The 24,721-nt window shown below is 47.6% G+C and overlaps 1 protein-coding gene across 1 annotated transcript; it reads left to right on the top strand.

Moving 5' to 3' along the window:
- The first annotated feature begins 3,430 nt into the window (after positions 1–3,430).
- On the top strand, positions 3,431–23,265 carry LOC126531325 (motor neuron and pancreas homeobox protein 1-like). The gene is made up of 5 exons (XM_050178824.2): positions 3,431–5,455; positions 17,614–18,117; positions 18,630–18,751; positions 19,431–19,525; positions 20,581–23,265. Exons 2-5 carry the CDS (start codon positions 17,640–17,642, stop codon positions 20,816–20,818), a joined length of 933 nt encoding a protein of 310 aa, XP_050034781.2. The 5' UTR covers positions 3,431–5,455; positions 17,614–17,639; the 3' UTR covers positions 20,819–23,265.
- The last annotated feature ends 1,456 nt before the right edge of the window (positions 23,266–24,721 follow it).

Here is a 24,721-nt window from a genome sequence, read left to right as displayed (position 1 = left end):
GCCGAAAAAACACAACACACAGCAAGCGAGACGGGACAGGCGCTTGCTGTGTGTTGTGTTTTTTCGGCGCTACAACCCTCTTCTGGAAACACGCACCAACTAGCCCCCCAACAAGTATTACACAAATGGTGTTATAGATTCTCAAATGTGCACGAGCACCGACGATTACTCTGGAATGTACGGCGATAAATGTAAATACAAGACGGGCTTGACCCGTTTATAGTTCAGATTTCGACCATCCACGACTGTGCTCGCCATTGCCACATAACCACATTACACCACATAACTGCAGACTGCAGGCTGAATGTACTTTTTTCATGTTTTTTATCTTGATGCATTTCTCATTTGTCATCCCTCCCCTTTGCGTAATTATATTCTCGTGCTAGTCACTTCATGTTGTACCCACTCCCCTGCTATAATGCTTCGGCGCTGCAGGGTGTACTGTAAATAAATAAACATGGGCATGTCAACAAATTGACGTAGTCTCAATCATATCACACCCAAGTGCGGAGCAATGGGAGGAACTTCTGTCCAGCAACCGCTGCGAAGACCAGCTAGGCCAAGCGAGGCCTGCACGAGGGACAGCAGAAGCCAGCGGAGCCAATTGCGACAGAGGACGAGAACACAATTACTACAGCTCAATAAAGTTTTCGCTCGCTCGCTCACTCACTCACTCACTCACTCACTCACTCACTCACTCACTCACTCACTCACTCACTCACTCACTCACTCACTCACTCACTCACTCACTCACTCACTCACTGTCGTTGTGCTTTGAATGTTGCTTGTTTTTAAGGGCACTACTTCACCCAATAACTAGACAAATTCCAAATTCGCAGTCGTAGGAGTGTTTGCGTCTTCGCCCGTCATTACAACATGACCAATTACGTATATTCTATTTTCTTTATTATTCTGCTGGCATTCATTTTAGAGAGCTTAGAGTGTTTAGAAAGTTTAGAGAAATAATAGAACCTACAAACCAAATGTCTGCGTGTCTTTGTTTTACTTACTTAGTTACTTTACGCAGAGAACAAAACGGGCATTTTCTGTACCATGTTCCAGCACCCGATAATGCTCTCTGATCCGCTCGGGTCTACCTCAGTGTTCATGCGGCACTGAGGAAGATGCTAGTCTGGTGTCAGCGGTACAACGACGCGGTGCATCACGGTAAGAATCCACGAGGCGGGCCGGCATCTCCAAAGTTGCGCGCATTGGGAAGAGGGGGGGGGGGTACATTTCGCAAGAACATGCATATAACAATGCAGCTGTCCGCGGGCAAAGCTCGCAAGATCGTGCCCAGAGTGAAACGAAACAAACGCAACAGCTTGCGGACCGGCACGTCCATCACCTGAAGTGCACCGTGCAACAAAAAGGCGAGGAAAAAGAAAAAAAAAAGAAAAAAAGAAGAAAGCGGGAATCATCACGTGTACGTACTGCGATACTCCGGCTTCGGCATGCGAGAAGGCAGGGAATTAAGGAACTTTACTTGAGGAGGCTAGACGGGGGCAAGTGGCGAGAGTGTCGATGTTGGCAGTGAAGCTCGCCTCCTCAAATCCGGAGTTCACGACGCTTCAAAATTTTTTATCTCTTTTAATAATTAACCAATTTGAAAAATTCTTGTGGTATTATGCTCCCTAGACGGCATGTAACAACTTTCAGCCTATAAAATTTTGCTGCGTGGCCTGGTGAGGGGCCATACAAAGGGATGAACATGATCATTATTTGTTCACCATTAAGCTTTCTCGTCTACAGACCTCTTCAACCTGGCTTGCCCTGACGTATCTAACCTATTCAATATGTCTGAATAAAGCGCCTGTTTGAAAACAGTAATTCATTACCTTGATGTTACATTGCAGTTATAATTTATAAAAACGTATAGAGTGCCACGCGAATGGAGTACCTTATCTTCTATGAGGTAGAACTGTTACTTAATAAACATTTTTGCACAGCTTGCCCTTGATTTTCTTGGTGACTCTGCTGCCAATGGTGAAAACGCTTCCCAGTGAAGCAGACGAAATTCTACACCACTGGCTACTAAGTGCACATTGTCTTTTCAGTTTGGAATTTTCATTTATGACGTTTCTTTTTAAACTGAAGCAAATAATGGTCCACTTTCTAATAGAGTACAAGCTGCCGTAGGAACTTATTTGAATTACAACAGTACATGCTGACTTCTAAGGTAATGTGCGCACTTCCAGATATCAACACACGTCTCCATGTCTGAGCATGCCCGCTGGAATTGAAACTGAAGGCACCTGGAAACACTGCTGCATTGCTGTGCGTGCGTGCGTGCGTGCGCGCGTGTGTGTGTGTGTGTGTGTGTGTGTGCGTGTGCGTGCGTGTGTGCGTGCGTGTGTGTGTGTGTGCGTGTGCGTGTGCGTGTGTGTGTGTGTGTGTGTGTGTGTGTGTGTGAATACTGGCGACGGAGGCTCCTGTTCATTTCTCTCTAAAAAATCATCTGGACAAACTTGATGCGATTTTAACAGTGCGCTCTCAGTAAGGAATAGCGGGAAGGAAACATGGGCACAGACGACAATCAGACACACGTATCGTCTGCTGCTCTGTATAGAATCAAAGAATGGAAAGAGAGAGAAATTCGATATATAGAGAAATAAACCTACTGTGCATACGCAGTTTCACAGCCCACTGCTATCACAGAGACTGTAGTCTACTTCATAAGTTCCTTGCAGCAGTGCTCGTGTGGCCTCATGCCTCAACGAAAAGTGTGGCTATAGTCGAACAGTATATGTCTTTGTTACTGAGAATGTTTCCAAGTGCTCTAACGCGCTAAGAAGCAGAGGTCCAGTGCTCATCTTTGCTGCTCAATGAAGCTTGTAATATAACTAGAGTCCACTGATCTGAAACCTTCATTCAAACGATCCTCAGTAAAAGTGTATTTCATTGTATACAACTGTGTAAGCTTTTGGACAAACCGTGTTATATAGGCATCGTATGGACGCAATCTATAGCTTTCGGATCGTTTCTCAACTTTTCTAGAATTAGGTTGTGAATTTCGCTGGTGCATGCTCTTCGCCAAGAGCAGCCTTTCTTTCCATATTAACATGATTATGTATAGAGATGTTGGCACCAAACAACAGTGCCGGATAATCTTGTCACGTACACAAATACACAAAAGTAAGCGCTTGTTTCCTGTCGACCCTTTTCTAAGCTTTCATGCTGTGTCAGTTTTTTTAAAATTATTTTTGCGCTGTTTAATTATGTCAAATACCCAGGAAAGTTGACGGGAGTCTGGCTGTCGCGGTAACTTAACGTTAACGCACCGCACGCGGCCCCCACTTCCATCAAGTTGCCTTTCGTCGCTTAAGTTTTCCTTATTATTTTTTCATCTTGATTAAACAGAACTGCTAACATCTCCTATTCTTTCCCTGGCTTCATTGTCTGCTTGTCTGATATGGCTAACTACCATTTGTCACATTCAAATTCAAGTGAGTAAATGTCGCACGTAAAAAATGTAAATGCATCAAGCGTTCAAAACAACCACAACTTTTGGACCAGCGGTAGGACTTCAAGCGGTATACCTCGGCCACTTATAAGCCTGACATGCGACAACCGTGCTTAGAATGCTTCACACGGCAAGTTCACCAAGAATATAAAGCAGCCCCACTGTCCTTGTCGCTCATGCGCGCTCGCCGTGATACGCATATTGTGACGATTCTTTGTGACATGGCAACGCGTGGGATGAATTGTAACACGTACTGGTTCTCCAGAATGTTATGTGCCGCGCTTCATCAAATACCCTCAGTTTCTTGCTTCCTGCCCGTTAGGATACACGTCATCACAGAGCCAAAGTTTCTTTCTCGCTACCACCTCGCGCAACGCTGGTTGCACACTCGTATCGACTACCATTTGGTGAAGAGTGGCACATTGAATTGCTCAAAAAAAAAAAAAAAAGACCATGCTCGCAAAATACAAGATGCGCTATAAACATCAGCTGCAACGCAAGCGCTACCTTCCATAGGCACGGGGCAGTCCACGAGGATTCTGAGTTGGCAAAAAGAAAACAAGCTGGGGGAGAGACAAAAACAAACGATTATTGACGAGCGTACCTTGTTATGGACACGTTTACTGCCTGCTTCGTCTTTTTAGGCAGTTAAACTATTGTCACGCGTCCAAAGCGCCCGCAAGGTCGCTGTGTGCGGGAAATCGATGGCACTTCGCAGCTCCTTCCGGTCGCCACAGACACGAAGTGATAACGAACGGTCCGTGGCTGTCGAGCTCTGCACGCACTACAGAGGTGACGCACAAGCGTAACCACGCCTATTGCAAAACAGAACAGGAGGAAGACGACGAGAGGATAGCCACGACGCGCCTATTTTGTGCAGCCCGGGCGGAAACACGTGATGTCTTCGCACATCTGTCCACGGCTGGCGACCCCTCGACGACACACGCGGCCTTCAGGCGGCGCTGCACACACATGCGCTCGCGGCATCTGTGTCTCGTTGTGCGGTCTCTAAAGACCGCAAGCTGGCCATGATGACCAAGCCTTTTGGGACTCCCCCCTTTTGCCAGCATCTTTCAAGCCCCCAACTACCCCATTAAAGTTTTAGGCAAGCGCAAGCGTTCGCCCCTTGACTTAAAACGCCGAAACCACTTCGCCAACTACGCCGAAACGGCCTGGCCCATCACCGTTTCTACAGAGTTCCGTGCAGTGCGACGGAAGCGCCGGATGCCGTTTGTAAAGCGGCGCCCGTCGAAGAAGCCAATCAAATCAAACTCCGTGTCACTGAGGCCACAGCACCGCCCAAATAAATCGCTTAGGGTCGCGCCAGTCTGCGCGTCTCCAAGCTTCGCGCGTTCGAGTCAGTATAAAGCGGAATAAGAGGATCGATGCGAGGGAACACCCTTATTTAGAGAAGGAGCGGCGTCTGCTATTTATTTCGTGCGTGCGGCGTGGACGACATTGCCTGGAATTAGGGGAGACCGAGTCTAATTGTTTTCCTCAAAACTTGCCGGACGCGGGGAAGAAGAAAAATAAAAGGAAAAAAAAAAAACCCGGCGACGGCGATTCTCGAACTACGGCTCTTAGGAGCGAGCGGGAAAGACGGGGCGGGGGCCGCGGCCGGCGGTCGACCAATGGGGGGGCGCCGCTGTGCCGGCGCCAGCTTTTCGATTGGCCGGTTCGACGTCGTCACGTGGTGAAGGGAGGAAAAGGGATGCGCGGCGCGTTGGGGGAAACTTGGGGTTCAGGCGCTGTGTCGTGCCGGTGGTCGCCGTGCGGTGTGGGGACTAGAAGCGCGTGGCCGTTGGAAGAGCAGCGCCGCCTTATCGCGGCGGGCCACCGCATTGTCACCGCGCGTTTGTTGTTGTTGTTGGTGTTTTCATTCCTGCCTCGCGGCATCGGAAAACAAAAGCCGAAGGACGGCAGGATTCTGTGGGCACGGCACCTTTGGACAAGCGAGAAGAAGCACGAGTGGACTTCAGAAGAATACCGTCGGTGAGTGTTCTGCCGCTTCCACGTGTTTCTGCGCCCGATACGTTTCTTTTAGCCGCCACGCTAGCAAAAGTAGCTGTTTTGAGTTTTCTTACAAGACCAAGACTAACGTAGCGACAGAACTGGCAGACCCACTGTTAAACGAAACAAACGCATGTAAAGCAGATTTCTCAGACGGACCGTGGGAAAAGAAGTCAATGAGTGGCAACGATTAAAAGTAACATTTTACAACGAATTCTGTGCAGCATGTTGGACATGTTGGTATTCGAACTTGGATAACACTGTAGCGCCAGCGGACAAAAACAGAAAGGACACGTAAACAGAAAGATGCTCAAAAGAGAAGACGCTTGGTGCGGTCCACGTCTCCTTGCTGTCATTGCCCGCGGGCGCTAAGAGGTTACCCAATGCTTTTCATACATTCTGTGCGCTGATTCTGTAGGAAACCAAAGCCGTTAAGAACCTGCAGGAGCGTACATATCTGCAGAAATAAGTGACGTTTGTAAATACATTATCAAAATTCTTTGAAACTTTAACTCGTTACTCAACACTACGACAGCGCACTGATATGGATAGGATGGATAGGTGGGCTAGTCGGTATTGCATTATCATAAAGACTTAGAGCACCGTAATCATACAGGACGTAGAGAAGCAACACACACCACACGCGCTGTGGTGTGTGTTGCTTCCCTGCGTCCTGTGTGTTTATGGAGCTATAAGTTTTTACAATAATGAATCCTGGCGCAGGCCAGTTACCGTTTCGGTCACGTAATTACTATACTGAGATATTTAGCACTGCGTAACACGTTTTAAACCGCCCACTTCATTCAGCGTGCTACGAAGCCTCCTTCAAGCCATGGCTGCAACTCGGTGTTAGTGTGATCAAGGTTTCAGTTATCCACTCAAAAGTGATTATGTTGTTTCTTTTTAGTAAACCATTATCCGTGACGCGTTGTGTTGTCTTCGCCCTCACGTTTACTGTTTGCTTCCGATCACATGAAAAAAAAAAGAAATAAACAAGAAAAGACAAGCAGTTACAAGAAGTTTATAGTAAAACCAAGTTGCGATGGGCATACGGGAGCCAACAACATCAATTTATTTAAATTCAATTAAACATTTTTGGATCCCAAAGAGTAACCCAGGTGAGTAACTCCAGGACACGGTACTCGAGGGTATGCGCAAGAATCTCAACGGAGTTCAAACTGAAGACATTAAAAAAAATTATTTTACTGCCCACGTTCCGTGAAGACTATACTACTGTTTCATAGTAAATCGAATAGCCTGTATGGCGATTTTCTCGTACAAATGAATTAAGTTTAAGCAGCGTTTCTGGTTTTAATTGTGATTCATGCCTTGACCACAATCTGTACACATGCGAAGAATAGAGAAGGGGGAGGGAACGACGGCAACCAGAAGTAATGCATACTGATTTCTGAAAGGTGGTATACTGCGAGGAAAATTTTGAGAAAGGTGACAAGGCGTACTCGCAGTGAACGAAATGTGTCATCTGTCGAGAAGAGCTGATTTTTGGGCTAGTTGGTTCTCCATAAGTGAACTTAGCGCAATAAAAACCACAGACGCGAGAAAGAGGGACAAAGACAAGCGCTTGATCCACCTGTCTTGTGTCTGTGGTTTTTATCGAGCTAAATTACTAGTTCAATCTGTTGAGAAAAAAGAAATAGCTTTATTCGGCAAGGGGAAGCTGGGTGTATATAGGCTTTTGGCTCAGTTGATGTTGCACGATTTTACGACACAGCGCGGAACACGAATGAGCACGAACAAATCGCCGCTGTTAAGGGAGGGCATAAAAGAGATAGGGGAAAACAAGGAAACTCAGGGAGGTTATAACTAGACGGACGTTCGGTTGGATACCCTGCGCGGGGGAAGGGGTATGAAGGACTGAAAGAAAGAACGAGAAGGCAAAATGAGCGACAGTTCACAGGCAATGTAGCAGACGCAGGTCTGTGCGCATCTTCTCAGGACCGTTGATTTCAAGAAAGACATTAAAGCACGCTACCCATCCTGGGCACCCAGGATATTTGCTTCTACATAGGATCGACCATCCAGTCGGTTGAGAAAGCTCCGAAGAGACTGGTGTTAGACGTCGAAGCGGGTGCAGAGGCAAAGGCGAACTGCTGGATGGTCTCTTCCCAGTTGCAGTGGCCGCATATATGGGGTAATTAACCATTCCAGTAAGGAAGGAAGGAGGGAAGGGATAAGGAAGCTTTTAGGGAAGCCGGCAGAGGGCCTATAGATGGGTGCTCGGCTAGGGCAGTATTTTTTTTGTAACTGCGGGTCATGACCACCAAATGAGTCATGAACCTTTTTCTTAGGGTCATGGAACGTTAAACTATCGCTATCACCAATGACATCAATGCCTGTTACCAACCTTTGATGTCAAACTTTAAACTGTGCATATCCCTCTTCGCACTCCTTCGTTTATCGATGCGAGACGACGAAATCTTACTCGGGATGTAGCCGAAGAAATGCTATCACATTTAAAGCCCGGCCCTCAGGGGCTAAATTTAAGATTCCCATTAAAACAGATTAATAAATCAACCACTGTTAAAACAAGAACAAGCATTTTTCGTAGCTCTACCTGATGCTGTTAATATCCTTTGAATAAATAAAATGTAAATGCATCCGCATCATTGAAAAAAGTTTATTTTCAGAAGGCCTATAAAGTTGGGGCGTCATGGCAAGTTTGGTACTACTAAAAGTGGTCACGTAAGAGAAAAGTTAGAGGAACACTGCCTTGGGGGACTGCATGAAGGAGTGACGCTGTGCTCTATTTCTCGAAATAGACACATGTCATGCTTTCACTTCTGATCGTTTACGGCACCAAAAAGGCAATTCACGTAACGAGTACGACAGATAACGGGCCACTCAGGGGAAGTAAGAACGCGGAACAAGACTAGAGCCGAGTGCGGCTTGCGTTCTATAATAAGAGAGAGAGAGAGAGATTAAGGTAGTTTTACGCCCAATAGATGAAATTTGGCTTTGAGAGATGCCGCAATATGGGTGGTTCCGCATTAATTTTGGCCACCTAGAGTTCTCTAACGTGGGCCCAACACTCAGTACAACGAGCCTTCTAGAATTTTGCCTCCATCGGAATACAGCCGACGTACACCGGCAATCGAATTTAATTAAATTAAATTATGGGGTTTTACATGCCAAAACCACTTTCTGATTATGAGGCACGCCGTAGTGGAGGACTCCGGAGATTTCGACCACCTGGGGTTCTTTAACGTGCACCTAAATCTAAGTACACGGGTGTTTTCGCATTTCGCCCCCATCGAAATGCGGCCGCCGTGGCCTGGATTCGATCCCGCGACCTCGTGCTCAGCAGCCCAACACCATAGCCACTGAGCAACCACGGCGGGTCAATCGAATTTGCGATCTCGTGCTGAGCAGTAACGGCGGGTAGTGGTTTGGCAATGGCTAGTTCCAGGGGGGGGGGGGGGGGGGGGGGCGATTTACCGAGTGTAGAAAAAACGCAACAGCAAAAACACACACAAAGAAACAACCTCGCCCAAGTGGCAGTGATATGAATTATCAAACACATAATTACACGCATTAAGGCTGACACCGTCTAAGGCTGACACACTGAAAGAAAAAAGAATAAAGGAATTAACACTTTCGATAACTATAGATCTTGCTTCACTTGCTTTCCTGTCGCGTCGTTCATTCTTGTAATTGCACTTCAATAACTTAACTCGAATCGAGGATGGTTTATTACGTGCACCGCATCGGCGACTGCGACCTCTGATGGCATCGTGATGGCTACAACAACGAGCTTCGGCGACCTTGCCAGTGGAGGTGAAAACATTCTAGCAAAACTGACCCTATCAGTAGTGACATGCTCCTCGTTAATCAAACGTCATCACCATTGCCATTCCCATCGCGTGGAGAACAAAATCGCCAAATTAACCTTGCCAAAACGTCGCTGCAGCCGCGCCGTTCCGCTTAGGTTTCCTTAATAACATAGAGAACATGGCGAGCGTTTAATGGATACCAGCAAGCGCTAACGCAAGACAAGACGATAGCGCGAATGCACGTACAGTCGCGGACAGAATATTACGGACCCTGAAATCTAAGAAAAAGCGGAATATCTCCGCAACCTCACAACGCAATCTGGTATTTGCATTTTGGACCTGGACTAGGATATGCTAACAACGTTGTCATGGGCAGTTTTACTGGTTACTGCTACAGGCTGCTCGGGAATTGAACGTTTTCGGAAATCCCTTGGTCCATTTTATTCTGTCCGCGACTGTACGTTCATTAGGTTGTACCCAACTCCCTCAGAAACGAGTCACGCGGGACAAAGCATTTAATGAGTGGAGAAGGTGGTCGAGATTCGTGCTTTCCCTTTTGGCTATCTTGCAGGGGGGGGTGGGGGGGGGGGTGCGGTGAATGTAATTTGCTGTTTCGGACTTTTGTTCATATGGTTTATCGATATTTGTGCAATTTGTTTTCCGCCCTCACTGTAGTTAATGTTGTGTATTTACACTCTGAACTTCCACAAAAGTGGTAGTGAGTACCTATGGTTCTTTTAGATGTACCCTGCATACAAGCGACCGCAAGTTTAGACGCGTGATCGTTCGCGTTCTATTTGCTCTAAACAGGGGGGATAAGCATGGGTGGAAACGAACTCGGCTACTTTCTTTCAGTCTGCTTTTCTACAACATCTACAAGAAATAAAAATCGAAGTAAATAAACGGAACGTTTACGTACCCAGACAAAAACAAAAGAAAGAAAGAAAGAAAGAAAGAAAGAGCAGCGGCACAGGGAAAGGGGGCCCGACAAATCACCGGGAGTGAAGCGCGATGCGATACCCCTTCACCTTCTGGAATGTCTCGCTCGTCCAATCCGCCTTCTGGAATGTCGCGCTCGTCTAATCCGCCTTCTGGAATGTCATCATCATCAACATCATCAGCCTGGTTACGCCCACTGCAGGGCAAAGGCCTTTCCCATACTTCTCCAACTAATCCGGTCATGTACTAATTGTGGCCATGTTGTCCCTGCAAACTTCTTAATCTCATCCGCCCACCTAACTTTCCGCCGCCCTCTGCTACGCTTCCCTTCCCTTGGAATCCAGTCCGTAACCCTTAATGACCATCGGTTATCTTCCCTCCACATTACATGTGCTGCCCATGCCCATTTCTTTTTCTTTATTTCAACTAAGACGTCATTAATTCGCGTTTGTTCCCTCACCCAATCTGCTCTTTTCTTATCCCTTAACGTTACGCCTATCATTCTTCTTTCCATTCTGGAATGTTGCACTCGTCCAATCCGCCTTCTGGAATGTCGCACTCGTCCAGTCCTCCTTCTGGAATGACGCCCTTGTCAAAGCGCCGTACCTTTCACTGAGCCGAGACGAGGAGTCGAAAACTTGATAACGTGGCAGCATGATAACACGCAAGGCAATAGCGCGCGTCAGGTCTTCCACAGCCTTCCCACCAGCGGCGCGTATACGCGAACGCAGGCGCACATTGTCCGCGGAGTGCCGAAGGCAATCAATCCCGCGGTTCCCCCTGATTGCGCGCAGTGCGCGCTAAGCACTATTGAGCGGTGCGGCGGACAGAGACGCTCCATCAGACCGTCATGAGCGAAGAGAATGGCCCCGTCCATTAGTTTCCCGCCCGCGGAAGCGAGGTGGAAGCCCGCGGCGAGAAATAAAGCTGCCCCAAACGGCAAATCGAGTCTTTCAATTGGGGCAGGCAGGGTTGCCCGTCGGGGATTTGAGAATTATGATCTCACACGCACATCTTCGTTTTGCGTCCGCACGTAGCTATATAGTACCGGCAGAGCCATTATGCGCTTCGCAAAAAGGCCCCGCCATAAATGTCTTGGATGTCTCTCCGCGCGAAGAAATGTACGCTGCTTATTGTTATATATTTTTTTTTAATTAGGACCATTGAAGTGGACGTTTTGTAATCTCGGTGAACGTTTTAAGCAAATATGGCGAGCGAGGCGCTTCGAAAGTGTTGCTCAAATACGCTGCGCCTTTTCTTACTGTCCGATCAAATAAAGACCTTTCCGATTTGAGCGAGAAGTGGATGGGCGTTTTTCGTAAGTTCCCGCTTTTCCCCTCTTTCTCGTTTCTTTTTTTATCTTCTTCGGCTGCCAACCGATTCACTATGGCCCTGCGAACAGTGTCCATCGGCGTTCTAATGTGTAATGAAGCCCTTATTGCGAGAGAGAGAGAAGTGATAAGGTGAAAGGCAGGAAGATTAAGCAGGATTAGCTCAATTGCCTACCCTGAACTGGGGAAGGGGAAAAGAGGTCTGAAATATTATAAGGAGGAGATAAGTTCTTAGTATTACACACACGCGCGCACGCACACACACGCGCGCGCGCGCCACGAGGCGTTCATCGTTCATTTCGTCACAAGCGGTCATATAGTCTGATGCCTCTCCATAAACGCAGCAGCATCTTTTTTTCTCTTCTGTCTCCTTTTATTCCCTTTACCCTTTCCCCAGCACAAGGTAGCCAGCCGTTGCTTACGCTGGCAAACCTCCCTGTCTTACCTCCCCTTTTGTCTCTCTCTTGAGGCTTTGCACATCACAGACACGAGGCCACGCTTCCAGAATCGTCTCTTCTGTAAGCGGTCACTTAATTGCCATAAAACTGTACGGAGGACAAGACTTTCGTCTTCGCAGATGGCTAGTCACACAGTAGGTGTTTTAAACTACACTTGGTTTCTCATGTCTCCGTGCTGAAGTGAGAGGTGGGGAGGTTCAATTGGGAGGGACAGACAACAGGTAATTGGGGCAAAAACAGGCGAGTGGCGGTGCTTGTTTGCCCAGCATACTGCACTGCAGAGCACTAACCTCCGTTTTCAGAAATGCGCCTTAACTTTACTCATTTGATTGCTTGGCTTCATCCAGATGCCGCCTGGCGCGAACGTGCCCAAGACGCTTACCGCGTTTCCTTAGGCACGCTCAAGCCAGCCAGAAGTCAAACATGAGCTTCAAGTTGGGGCACATTTCTGAATACGGGGGGTAAGACTACAGCGGTAAGAACTTGACCTTCGAAGATCTGCCTTCGGGGGGCTCTCTTTCCCAGAACATTCTTCCCACCGGTAAGCTCTCTTATTCAGTGTTGCTTCCGACACCGTTAGCTACAAAAAAATTTAGTCGCCATCCCGACCCTGATAATGTGGATGACCAGCGAAGCTGTTGAAAACCACCTTTACAAGTGATGAGATGGGTATCCAATGCTTTACTGCTCAATTGCTCTTCCGTCGCATTATTCAGCCACAGGAGAACGTGGACTTGCAAATTTCCCCTGAGCTGTAATCGCACGCCATTACGATTAGCGGCAGCACGCCGCCACTGGTTGTATTGCCTTTTCGTTTCCCTTTGCCGCTCGTCGTATTCACGCTGTTCCTTGGGAGCCCTAACTATGCATTACCTACCCATAGCGCTGCTGGAACAACAATGAAATCAGTGGCTAGGCAGGTTCTTTTTTATATGAAAGGCTAGTGACGTCGCTACCCACGTCGCAAGCTGCCGTCGCCGCGGCATCTTGCACAACAGTAATCTTTGCCGCGAAACGTATGAGGGGGGCGCTATACGTGCTTCGCAATGTTAGCACGAGCGCTGTGCTGTATGTTGTATGCGTGATAAACCAAAGAGTACATGCATATTTAGCTTCAATCGCTGAAGGATTCTTTTTTTTTCCGCGAGGACGACGCCGCGATAAATACCGACCAACTAAAGGCTGACAGCTTCGCTGTAAAAGGGACGCTAAAGAGGATTATTGAGTTGCGTTTTGTAATTTATGCATCTGCAATAGTGAAGCGACCACCATTACTGCGAGAGAAGGCTGGGTAAAACCAGGAGACGCAGAAAAGAGAGACAGGTGGCAGCGCCGCTTCTAAGTTCCTGCACCAGCTAGCCGTGACGTCATTGATTTTGACGTCCGCGCAAGTCTACAGTTATTTGTTCATTGGTAAAGAGTGGCTGCTAAATTATTCAAAGAGGCGACATAGCAGATTTCGAAAACTTTTTTTTTTTTTGAGCCAGACTGACACAAACACGAGAAAAATACATTGATAACCCTGGCGTACATTGAACGACGACGCTAAAGTTTCGGTAGGAAGTTCGAACAACGAAAGTCTAAAAAATGTTGGGTTTTCGCGCGTGCCAAAGCTACTATAAGGGGCGAGGACTTACGGAATCGCCACCTGTCGGAAGCGCCTCACTTGTGTAGTATGAAGGATAACGCGGCGCGCTCCTCATAGGTTTGGCTGTCGACGCCCAATAAAAACACCACGCGGGAGCCGTCCTGGACATTTCTGTAACACAGAATGTTTTACAGACGCTATATATCTATTTACCGAACACGTACAATGACATATTTTTTAAATGTGCTTCTTACCGTTTCCTCTTCATTCCAGTGAAATTGCCAACATCTAGCATTAACAAGTTCACAGACCAAACCATCATGGCATTTGCCGGACAGCGCGCGGTGGAGCGTCTCAGAGCGCGCTTTCTTCTACTCACCGAACATCACAGCCCCGACGTCGTAGCAACAATCCTCCTCGCGAAAGTGCTTGCTGCACACCCGAGTTGTAGGCAATGGCCGTTTGCAGGTTCTAAGTTTCGCGATCCGAGCTTCACGCTTCTTATCCTGTGAGCACGTGCGAAGGCTGACACCGGGCTCCGTTGCGTACGTCTGGCACTGCGGCACCGAGCAGTAGCCTACTATGTCGGACTCCTTCAAAGGCAGCTACTACCTATTATAGTGCTTTCAAGTGTTGTCAAGCAGACACCCGAAGCGGAAAAACCTCCTCGCCTAATCGTAACCGCAGCGTAGATGGGAGTTTAAGCTTTCGTTTTCAGCTCGCTTCGGCGCTTCCGAAGCAGCCGTGATCCCTCATACCACGTCACGTCGACGGTAGCGCCAGCTTTTCCAGTGGTGGAGCTCGCCCCCGATATGATTATGAGGCACGCCGAAGTGGGGGCTACGGATTAATTTTGACCAGCTGGGATTCTTTAACGTGGAGCGAATGCTCGGCGTATACCCGAGTGTTCTTCCATTCCGCGCCCTCGGAATGCGGCCCACCGGTGTCGAATGCGCGACCTCGAGCTCAGCAGTGCAACGCCACAGCCCATGGGCTGCTGCTGTGGCGGCTGACAATCAAAGCCTGACTTTCGTTTCCTTCAGTCAATGCTTTCCCGCCAAATGAACAAAAATATAGATTCCCTAGCTTACAGCGTCGCTTTCAGTCGGTAGCACTGCCAAGACACGGCGTGAAAAGAAATAGCATCCCGTGTCGAAAGTATAGGCAAAATTGTCAGCAGGTAGCGAAGTTTGGAGATCTCGAAAATTATTCGTACAGAAATAAAAGTGAAGTTACCTGGTTTAAAAAGAAGGGAGTACGAAATGGACTGCTTCAGTCAACAGCTTCCAAGGTGGCGATTACATGCGACTTCACCGTGTTACTGTTTGTCACTTGTGTGACGCGCTTACTTCCTGCATTATTTACTTTTCGTGCGCAGACATCAAACAAGTCCTTACACTTCCGAGGTCCACTGCTTCCAAGATGGCGATTACCTCAGAAGGCGTTGACAGCGAGAGATGTGATAGTTATCACGTGCATGCTCCTAATGAACCTCGAATGAGGAAACCTTGGTGCCGAACTTCTCCCAAAACAAGAACCATCGCAGTGCAGTTTTATTTGTACATTAGGCCCGCTATCAGATTTAATTTTTTAGATTCTACATATTTTAAACAAGAAAGCTACGAGCTCAGTGCTCGTGACGTTTTCTTTATTTCGTTCTTTCTTTTTTGCAGAGGAGATGTATTACGCGAGGCGGACATACTTTGCCGCTCTTAAATTAAGCTTGAGAAAGCCAATTAAGAAAAAAAATTCTTATTATCTTTATTAGAATCCCTGGGGCAGTTGCTTACAGGCAACATTGGAGTTAGTCACATTTTAAGGCACCTCCATTTAAAATGAAAGATACTGAAAAATCACACATAATTTGAGGCATTCATTATAGTATTTTAACGCACAATACAGGCAATATCGACACCAATCGCGTCGGAAAGGCAGCTCCCCTATTACGTCAAACGGAAACGTCCCGAGTCGAAAAGCGTACGAAGCTTTAACGACGGCACGTCGTGGTATAGATTTCTAGGCAAAACGGCAAGTCATTTCACGAACTTCAAATTTTGTCAGGTACGTTAACTGCGTTAGCGGAGTTGATAGCGAAAAAGTATGTCCCCCTCGCTTACAACTACTCTGCAAAAACATCACATGGGCTATAACCTAATAAACATTTCTATAATAAAAGAAAAAAAAAAGAGAACATCGAGTATAAATCTCACAAAACCAGTACAACCCTTTCCTCTTGTTTAAAGTTTTCTTAGTCATCCTGGTATGTTCGCACATATTGATCTTTCCACAAAAAAAGCGGTATGCATTACATCACACAGCGGTCGCATTCGGAAACCAGTACCTTATTTCTGACGGTGCTGGCTATCTCGTGTCTTGCTTGCACTAAAAAATGGACACGAGTGCGTGCAGTAACCATACTATCAACATAAATTCAAGTACGAAGATGACGCATACGACTCAAATGTGTTGTTGCGTTTCTAGGTTACCCTGGCATTTGTAGCAATCGCTTAAAATTAGGCGTACTCCAAACTTACGTTTAGTACTACTCCAACCTGTGAAACCGGCTACAGAACAATTACAAGTCCCTATTCCGTGTAACTGCGCGGAGCAGGCGTTCTGGTCCGTGATATTTGCTTCGCATTTGAATGGTGATGAGCAAAATGCATGTTTCAGCTACCGCACTTCGAAACTATGCGTAACACGTGTACTCAGGACGTTTGGGCTCTACAATGTGCAGATTTTACTGATATTTGAGATTGGCATCATGGCAGCTACCAAATAACAAAATACGAGCAGCCTGCCTCGACTAAAATACCAGCACCTATGGATGGATGGATGGAAACAACTTTATTCTGAATCCGGCAAATTTGACGACCCGGGCTCAGGTCTCCCATGAGGGGACTTCGAGGCCTTGCCTCGTCGCCGCCTCTCGGGCACCTATCAAACTGAAGAAATAACGTACTGCGCAAAATATATAAAGAAGGGCGGGAAGAGAGACAGAACCGGGCTCAGTGTCCTATCTCTACAGGAACATATCTCAATAACCTACATATGATAATATACTGTATACTTCCAGGCTTATTTCAGATGACCAGAAAAGAAATTACTGCTATAATAATAACAGCAAACAGACGCCCGTTTAATCGTACTTTGTTCAAGAGAGAGAGAAATGGGGCAAAGAAAGGCAGGGGGGTTAACCAGAGGTAGTTCCGGTTGGGTACCTTGCACGGGGGAGGGAGTAAGGGGTTAAAAAGAGAAAGAGAGGGGCAGGATGAGAAAAAAAGACAGGCGATCACAAACAAACCGCGTGCACTATGAGGGGTGGGCGGTGGCCTTCTTAAAGTCAATCGTGAAGCCTACTTTGTTCAAGATTATTAGTTGTCGAATTCTTGTGTCTTTTATTAGATCCTTCATTTAACGCGATAGCGTTAAGGACCCAGTGTCGCAATAAATCAGGTGTTGGCGTCAGACGTCGTTTCGCGAAAAATGATTCCGAACCACGTAAAACCATGCACGTAGGCCCTCGGCGTGGCGCAGAGGCGTTACTGAATTAATCGAATTCCTCAAAGTAAAAGGCGCCAGAAAAATAGTAAAGTACGACCTAAACACAACCTACGGACATGATAGCGCCGGATCGTAATTTGAAGATACCAGAAATCATAGTTCTGTTAAGTGTAAACTCTATAAAACAAACCCCTCTTCCAGCGTTTCTGCCATTCATAGAGCGGCGCGGCCCACTCGGTTCCTTGCAACACCACCATCCAGATGGCTCTCGCCTCCGTGCAACCGCAAGAAAGCTGCGGTTGCCGGGAAGCGTGACAAGCAGTCAGAGATCTTTGGATGCCATCGCGTTCCACTCTTAAAGACGAAGCTTAAGCGTCCTCCATTTTTTTTTTTTCGGGCTGCTAGATCTAAAAAAAAAAAAAAAAAAGCTGTTACCAGAAAAGATTCTGCTAGTGCTCTTTCAAAGCGCAACAACGACGAACTCTCGGCTGTGCTAAAGCGAGGAAGGGGGACCATGCTTTCTCCCCAGCGTCCAGGCGCGAGACACGGTGACGCATGGAGCGGTCGGAACCGAGCCAGTGGTCCCCGGCCAGGCGACCCGAGTCGCCCACAGCGTCCGCGATGCTCCTGTCGGCGGCCGGCAAGGCGGCGCTCCAGCACTCGGGCGGCGGAAGCGCGAGCGGTCGAAGCGGCAGCTTCTCCATCGACAGCCTGCTGGCCGAGGACGCGTCGCGCCGGATGCCGCTAGACCTGAGGCCTTCACCGGGCGGTGCGCTGGCCGGTCGCGTCGCTCCCGCCACCGCCGCCGCCGCCCCGCACCAAGCGATGTCCGTTGGCGGGGCCCCGTGCCTGCGGCCGCTGGCGCTGCACCACCCGGCGCTGAGGCACGCGGTGCCGGCGTCCAGCTACGAGCAGCAGGCAGCCGTTGCGGCGGCAGCGGCGCAGCAGTACGGCATGACGGCGACGGCGGCGGCGGCGACGACGCCCGCGGCGTGGCTGGCGGCGGGCAGGCCGCTCTTCTTCACGCTAGCAGGTACACTTGGCGAGGCACGAGGGAGGAGAGAGGGAGCGTGGAGTTGCCTAAGAGCTCGCTGCAGAGGGGACTCTGGCGTTCGCGTCTAAAGCATGGCGGCTTAGTGGGAACGATGGGTAGCGTGCACGGATTTGCCTGAAATTGACCATTTTGCCTTCAAGTGACTTTGTGGCTTCGAAAATTGATCATTAAAAAAAACATATTGTGTTGTGCATGCAACACTTTGCGATAGTTCTTCTTGTATGTGGGATCTTGCTTTCGTGGGCTTAGAAAGATACGATTGCTTGAAAAACTTAACAAAACAAATTAAACGTAATAAATTGTCTGAAGCCACAGACATACAGAAATTTATGACGTTATTGGCGTGGTAAATGAACGGTCTCAGAGCCAGAGTTTTCTCTTTTAACGCTTAGGGCAGAGAGAGAGAGAGAGAGAGAGAGAGAGAGGAGGAAAGGCCGAGAGGCTGACTAGACTTTTGTCCTGTTGTCTGTCCCTTCTCTTGCGAGGTGCAGAGATGTACGGGATCGGGGCCCCAAAACCTTCTGGACGAAGGCCCAGGAAACCGGGTGTCGAACGGAAGCCACGACAGGCCTACAGCGCCAAGCAACTCGAAAGGCTTGAGGCGGAGTTCAAGGTGAGCGATGAAAGGGCGAGGCACAACTTCTGTACTCTGCACTTCTGCACTTTTTTGTCCTCCATTACGGGAAAGGACCTGAACCACACTTATAGGGCACGACTACTGCACTCTGGTATGAACGCGACAATACTTGGCGGTAGCTTCGTTATAATCACGGTGCGTGCATGTTAGCGACAAACTGTGCTCATGCGCCTTTCAGCGAATGATTTTGGAGCACCTATGGTAACACGGTCTGTCTTTTTTTTTTCTTTTTTTAAATGATACGCTACAAAAAAATGTGGTCTGTGTCGCGCTATCTACATTTTGAAAATGTATTTACGGGAAACCAATTGTACTTCCCTCTCAGAAGCTTTTGTTTTTACCCTGTAGCATATATATTCGATTGAGTTCATTCAAACGCTTGTCAAAACAACACTGCCGTTATGAGTCGTGGCAGCTATTCTTAATTTAAGTGCGATTTAATAATTTTTACTCTCAGGCTCACATAAAATACTGATCTTGTCTTCACGCGCCCATTAAATCAACGGCTCCTGAAACTTCGCGCTGTAAGAAGCTGGACCGTCGTTTTTGATCATACATAACAAAACAGATAAGCCGAAAAGGCAGCAATATGTCAAAACGAAGAAGCAATATTTAAGCAACTACTTATGTCCAGTGGACAATAAACTATGCGCAGGTTGACAAGTATCTCAGCGTTAGCAAGCGAATGGAGCTGTCGGCAACGCTGAATCTGACGGAAGTCCAAATCAAGACGTGGTTCCAAAACAGAAGGTAAGCCAAGACTGTGTCTTCCACGTAAAAACAAGAAAGAATCATACGCTCCAGTCGAGATTATCTGCTTACTCGTAAGAAACGTCAGGCTTACTCTTACGGTCAATAAGTGTGCGTAGCGTTTTTGAGATACAATGTTTGTTCGACGTAAAAAAAACGAATAGGACGAATAACTTTTGCAAGAAACACTCGCAAGCTCCACCTGTGGCCTTTAAAAGCACAAGGCCACTGATGGAGGCTCGCACATGTGAACAAATGTGGTCGCGCCCACCCTGCGGCGCTGTAGTGCGTTTATAAAAGTTTCACAAAGATGGCAAACAAGAAATAAAAAAAAAACACAAATATTTGTGCGATAGTACAAAGCGTAGTGCCTTGCGTTATTGTGAGGCCCGAACTGACTGCCTGGGAACAAGAACCCACACGAACCTATATTCGCAGTAGGGCCGAAGCCTATGTCCAGAACAGTAAACAATTCGCAGAGAACTAAGTGCATTGCAACACGATGAAAAGAACCGTAGGGAGCGTCCACTTTCCAGAAGCGCTGAAATTCAACGCTGATAAGAGTGTTAACTGCTCAACACTGAAGATCAGCGTGTGATAATTGCAGTATTGGCGGAAAATAAGTAAGGAAGAAATGTGGACGGGATCGTCACAAGCATAGGTAACTTTATAAGACAGAATATAGATAAACAGAACGTTAGATTACGATATGGAAACACGTATGTAGCTCACACATGTTCCGTGACTGTTTCTCATCGCGATGCAGAGAGGTGCAATTAGCGATCAGCATCATGATATAAGCTTGTTAATATTTCGATTGATTATTCCCCGGCAGTTGGCTTCTCCTCACAATGTCTAGATATGCAGAGAAGCCAGAACCTAAGAGCTTTGCACCTACGTGTAGACACTTCCGGAATCTCGCCGGGAATCAATCAATCAATCAATCAATCAATCAATCAATCAATCAATCAATCAATCAATCAATCAATCAATCAATCAATCAATCAATCAATCAATCAATCAGATCTTGCGCGGCTGCGTTTTATCCCGTGCAGGACGAAGTGGAAGAAGCAGATGACGGCGCGCATGAAGCTGGCTCAGCGGCAAGGCTTGTGGGCTCCGCACTACCTGGCGGCAGCGCCGGGACACGCTTTTGGGTCCTTTCTGGGCGCGCCCGCAGGCTTCACATACGGCGCCCCGCCGGCCGCGCCCTGCGCCGCCAACCCGGTGACAGGAGAGCGAAGCCCGTCGCCAGATCCTTCTAGGGACGACAGCTCGACAGAGGACAAGTAGACCCCGCCCTGTGACAGTGCGCGACATGCTGACGCTCCAGACCGCCTAGCGTACACTGGCAAGTCCCTTGACGGGGCGAGACCGAGACGCACCTGCTGACCCAAGCACGAATCACCAGACCTGACCTTGACGGCGAAACGTTGGCAAGGTGAAATGGGACAAACCTACGCCCTGGACCATCTTGAGGCCTGGCAACGTACACGAAAAAAGCGTTGCGGCGATCGTGGACTTCTTTCGCGAACGATGCATCTTCGCAGTTCGGCTGCAGGCAGCGGCTGCAGTGATTGCTCAAAAGGACGGGCAAGCAGCGAAATTTTGCAGCAGACGCGCGGCGTTGCGCAGTGCACGTGCGCGTGCTGTAGACAGTGCGCGCACGAATGCGGTTTTGCACCTTTCACTGAATGCGCGGTGCTGTGTGCCAGGCTTATGTGCCAGGCTTGTGTGCCAGGTGACAGATGAACTGGGGACACCTTAATCTGCGTTGCGCTTTACAGAGGTTAAATGTGATACTAGCCTACAGCATCGACTGAAATGGATCGCATGCAGGAACTTCTTCTTACTCGTTTGTACGCGAAGAAAAGTGATGCACACTTGTAATGTTTTATCCGTGGGCCACATTACGAGAGAACGGCAGCTGTGGTTTGTTTTCGAAATAGAATATTTGCGATTGGACGAAGGTAGGGTTACGCGTAGTGAGAGCCGTGATGGAAGCATGTCCGATGTGGCATTCAAAGTCGACTGCTGCTTAGCTCCGAGCACGTGCTCTTGTACGGATATTCCAACACAGCACCTAGTCAGCAAGCTTACGCTGATTTAGCCCTCCTACACTGCAGGATTAGGATGTATCTCTTCGGGTATGCTGCAATGAAAGAAAGTCATTAGCAATAATTGAAGGCATGACATTTAAACGAGCACGTAAGCAGCCCTGATAAGCTTTTCGTACGGAGCAATGAATCTTTGAACACAAGAAGCTCCGGCACACGGTGTAGCCCTACACTTACCACGGTGAGACGCTATTTACAGAATGACTAATAACATGCTAACTTCGATTTCAATAGGAAGTTCTCAGTCAAGGCTCGTCAGGTCTCACAGCAGATTATGTTAGTTCTGTACCTTACGGAATAGAAGACGAAGGATTGGTAGTTTAGGGACAAGTGACTCGAAGCACACAACCAGTCTAGCTAATGTTTGACTTTGCTGACACACAAGCAAACAATCTCAAGCGAATTGAGTTGGTAGGTTGGTTCATTAGAAGCTGCAACGACGAACACCTTCCTGACAGGCAAAAAACGAGGCATAGGAGGTCTTGCGCATAGCAGTGCATGAAATCAGGTCAGATTGGGCTGTTTAATACATTAAGAAACACGCTATAAAAGACGCCACTATATTGAGGGCTCGAGATCAACTTCGACCAACCAGAGTTCTTTATGTGTGCATGTAAATTAAACTACGCTGGCGTTCTTGCATTCCAGCAGCATCGGAATGCGACCGCCGCGTCAGGTACCGAAACCACGACCTCGTGCACGACAGCAGAACGCCATCGACATTGTGCCAAACGGCGGGTCTAGGCATTCCCGCAAGCTGCATTTCTCGTGACGCTTTTTGATGTCATGATATCAAATGGCATACAGCCTCGCGCTGGATCACTTGCGCTAGCACCTGAATACCTAATGTGCAATCCCGTATTTTGCAGAGAGCACCGCAATATGCTTGCAAATAGTAAGCTTTCAGTAAAACAAGGGCATAGAAAATGAAGAACGCGCAACAATTAATTTAAATAATTTACAGCGTTCAATCATGACCGTGATGATGCCGGTTTCTGTCATTTTATTCTTTAGTATCATTAAAGCAATGGTTTAGCCGTGACTGCACGCCACAAAGGTCAGTTCACAAGCACGGTGGCAGAAGTTTTATTTTGAACCAGGTCCTGCGTCGCACGCTGAAGCATATTTCCTGGTTTTGTTCAAACATTGCATAGGCTGCGCTTATTTGAGAAATTCGTCCATGGCCTACAGTCATTTCTGAAGCAAATGAGAACCTTACAATACAGCGGGAGTGTGTCAATTTTTCACGTGCTATAAATCGGGAACTGGAAACACTGCGCGGCGATGAGTAAGTAACACAGTTAGTACTTCTTTTTTATGTTTTTGCTTATAAATCTTTATTAAGTTGTGCTAAACAAAAGAGATCAAACACTGCTAAAAAGCTCACGTGATTATGCAAGCTAATCCCACACGTGATATTTTTTAGACGAGTCTCTGAGCAGTGAAGCAAACGAATATTTCTAAGCACATGGGCGAAGCGTGCAATAATAAGGGGAAGCTTGTGCTCGTACAATGGATCGAAGTTCCGCGGTGATCTTGTTATTTCGTTTTAGTTGTGTTTCCCGTAGCTTTTATTTTGTTCTCTCTTGATTACTGAATAAATAATAAATGTATATAACGGGACCTTCCAAGCGTTTTTTCATTAAGGCACAGTCAGAGGAAAATCAAATGCGAACGTGGGAAATAAATCTTTAAGAAATCACTGCCCAAGCCCTCCGTACAGATGGTTAACCAGCGAATCTAAAACCTAAGGCCCCAGTATTTGTCACTGGTTAATACCGACGGTTCATTAAATGACGGCTTGGTAGGCTGCCGGACTCTCGGTACGCAGTTGCTGCTTGCGCTCGGCTGAACGAGCCTGTTCTTGTGCCCGGGCTGCAGTGTCGGCACGACGTAGACGAGCTCATTCCCGGTTCTTCTCGCGGCGTTGCTGATGGAAAGCTGCCTGCTCCTCAGGAGTACGCATGAAGCGTGGTCTACCCATTTCGGAGGAGGAGAGAAAATGTTGCTCGTGCGCTCGGCTGCGACCGAGAGCAATGACGTCACTACTGGCGCAGCCAATCGCGCGCCTCTCTTTCTCTTTTTTTTTTGCGCATGCGCATGGGGTTGCGCCGGAGATGTTTTCAGTGTACAGGCGGCAGACGGACGGACGGACGAATTGGCTAGTCACGCACAGCCTTGCCGCAAAAGACGCAGTGCGCTTGGGTTGTGGATGTCACGTAAAGACGATTTTGGTTTATGACAACAATATATTCGCGCACCGCACGATGAAGTTTAGGTAAAACGCAGGTAAAACGCAAGAATACACTCCGTGCACCGAAAACACAAACCGTTCATTTAAGGTTTTCCTGGTTCGGTTTCCATTTGCCGCTGACTGCCGCTGACTGCGCTCTTACAACAAGCCCGTTCATATCGATGGCGACGTCTTATCTGGTTCCGGTCAAGCATCTGGTCCTCACAAAATGTCTGGCCCGCAACCGAACTATCAAGAGTTCGACCTTGTTCGAAACTGGCCAAGAGGTAAGCGTTTTATCTGCGCAGCGCCATATTGTGAGCAAGCACTGAGAAACCTAACGGCGCGAGTACCAATCTGTATGACTCGTAGAATGGCTATTACTATTATGATGGAGTTGTCGAAGCCATCCTCATTCGGCATAGCAGTGCTGGCAGTGGCAATCGAAACCCTGGTTATTCCACGGCATTTTGTGAATAAGTTTAAGAAAAGGTTGTTTTCTGTTAGAAGGCAGCAGGGGAAAAAATTGTTTCTACAGCAGGAAAAAATTTTTTTTAAAAATTGAAACTAGATGAGTAGCCACAAAAAGCGCGTATGCGAAGTATGCTTGGGGCCGTCAAACAAAGAACAACCCTCCACTATATTTGTTACTAGGGCGGGGCTATCAACTAAACAAGTGTATACACACTGCATGTCATTAATAAAGCTTGCTTCGCGGCAGGAGTTCTATATGAATAAAGAGAAAGGAGAAAACGAGATAGAACTCACAATGCGCACTTACCTAACACTCCATTACCGTACTAGTTACGTACTCAACCTATACGCCCTACAACTCGACGAAACTCA

This window comes from Dermacentor andersoni, chromosome 5, assembly GCF_023375885.2.
Source record: "Dermacentor andersoni chromosome 5, qqDerAnde1_hic_scaffold, whole genome shotgun sequence".
NCBI lineage: Eukaryota > Metazoa > Arthropoda > Arachnida > Ixodida > Ixodidae > Dermacentor > Dermacentor andersoni.
This window is presented reverse-complemented; position numbering and strand designations above follow the sequence as displayed.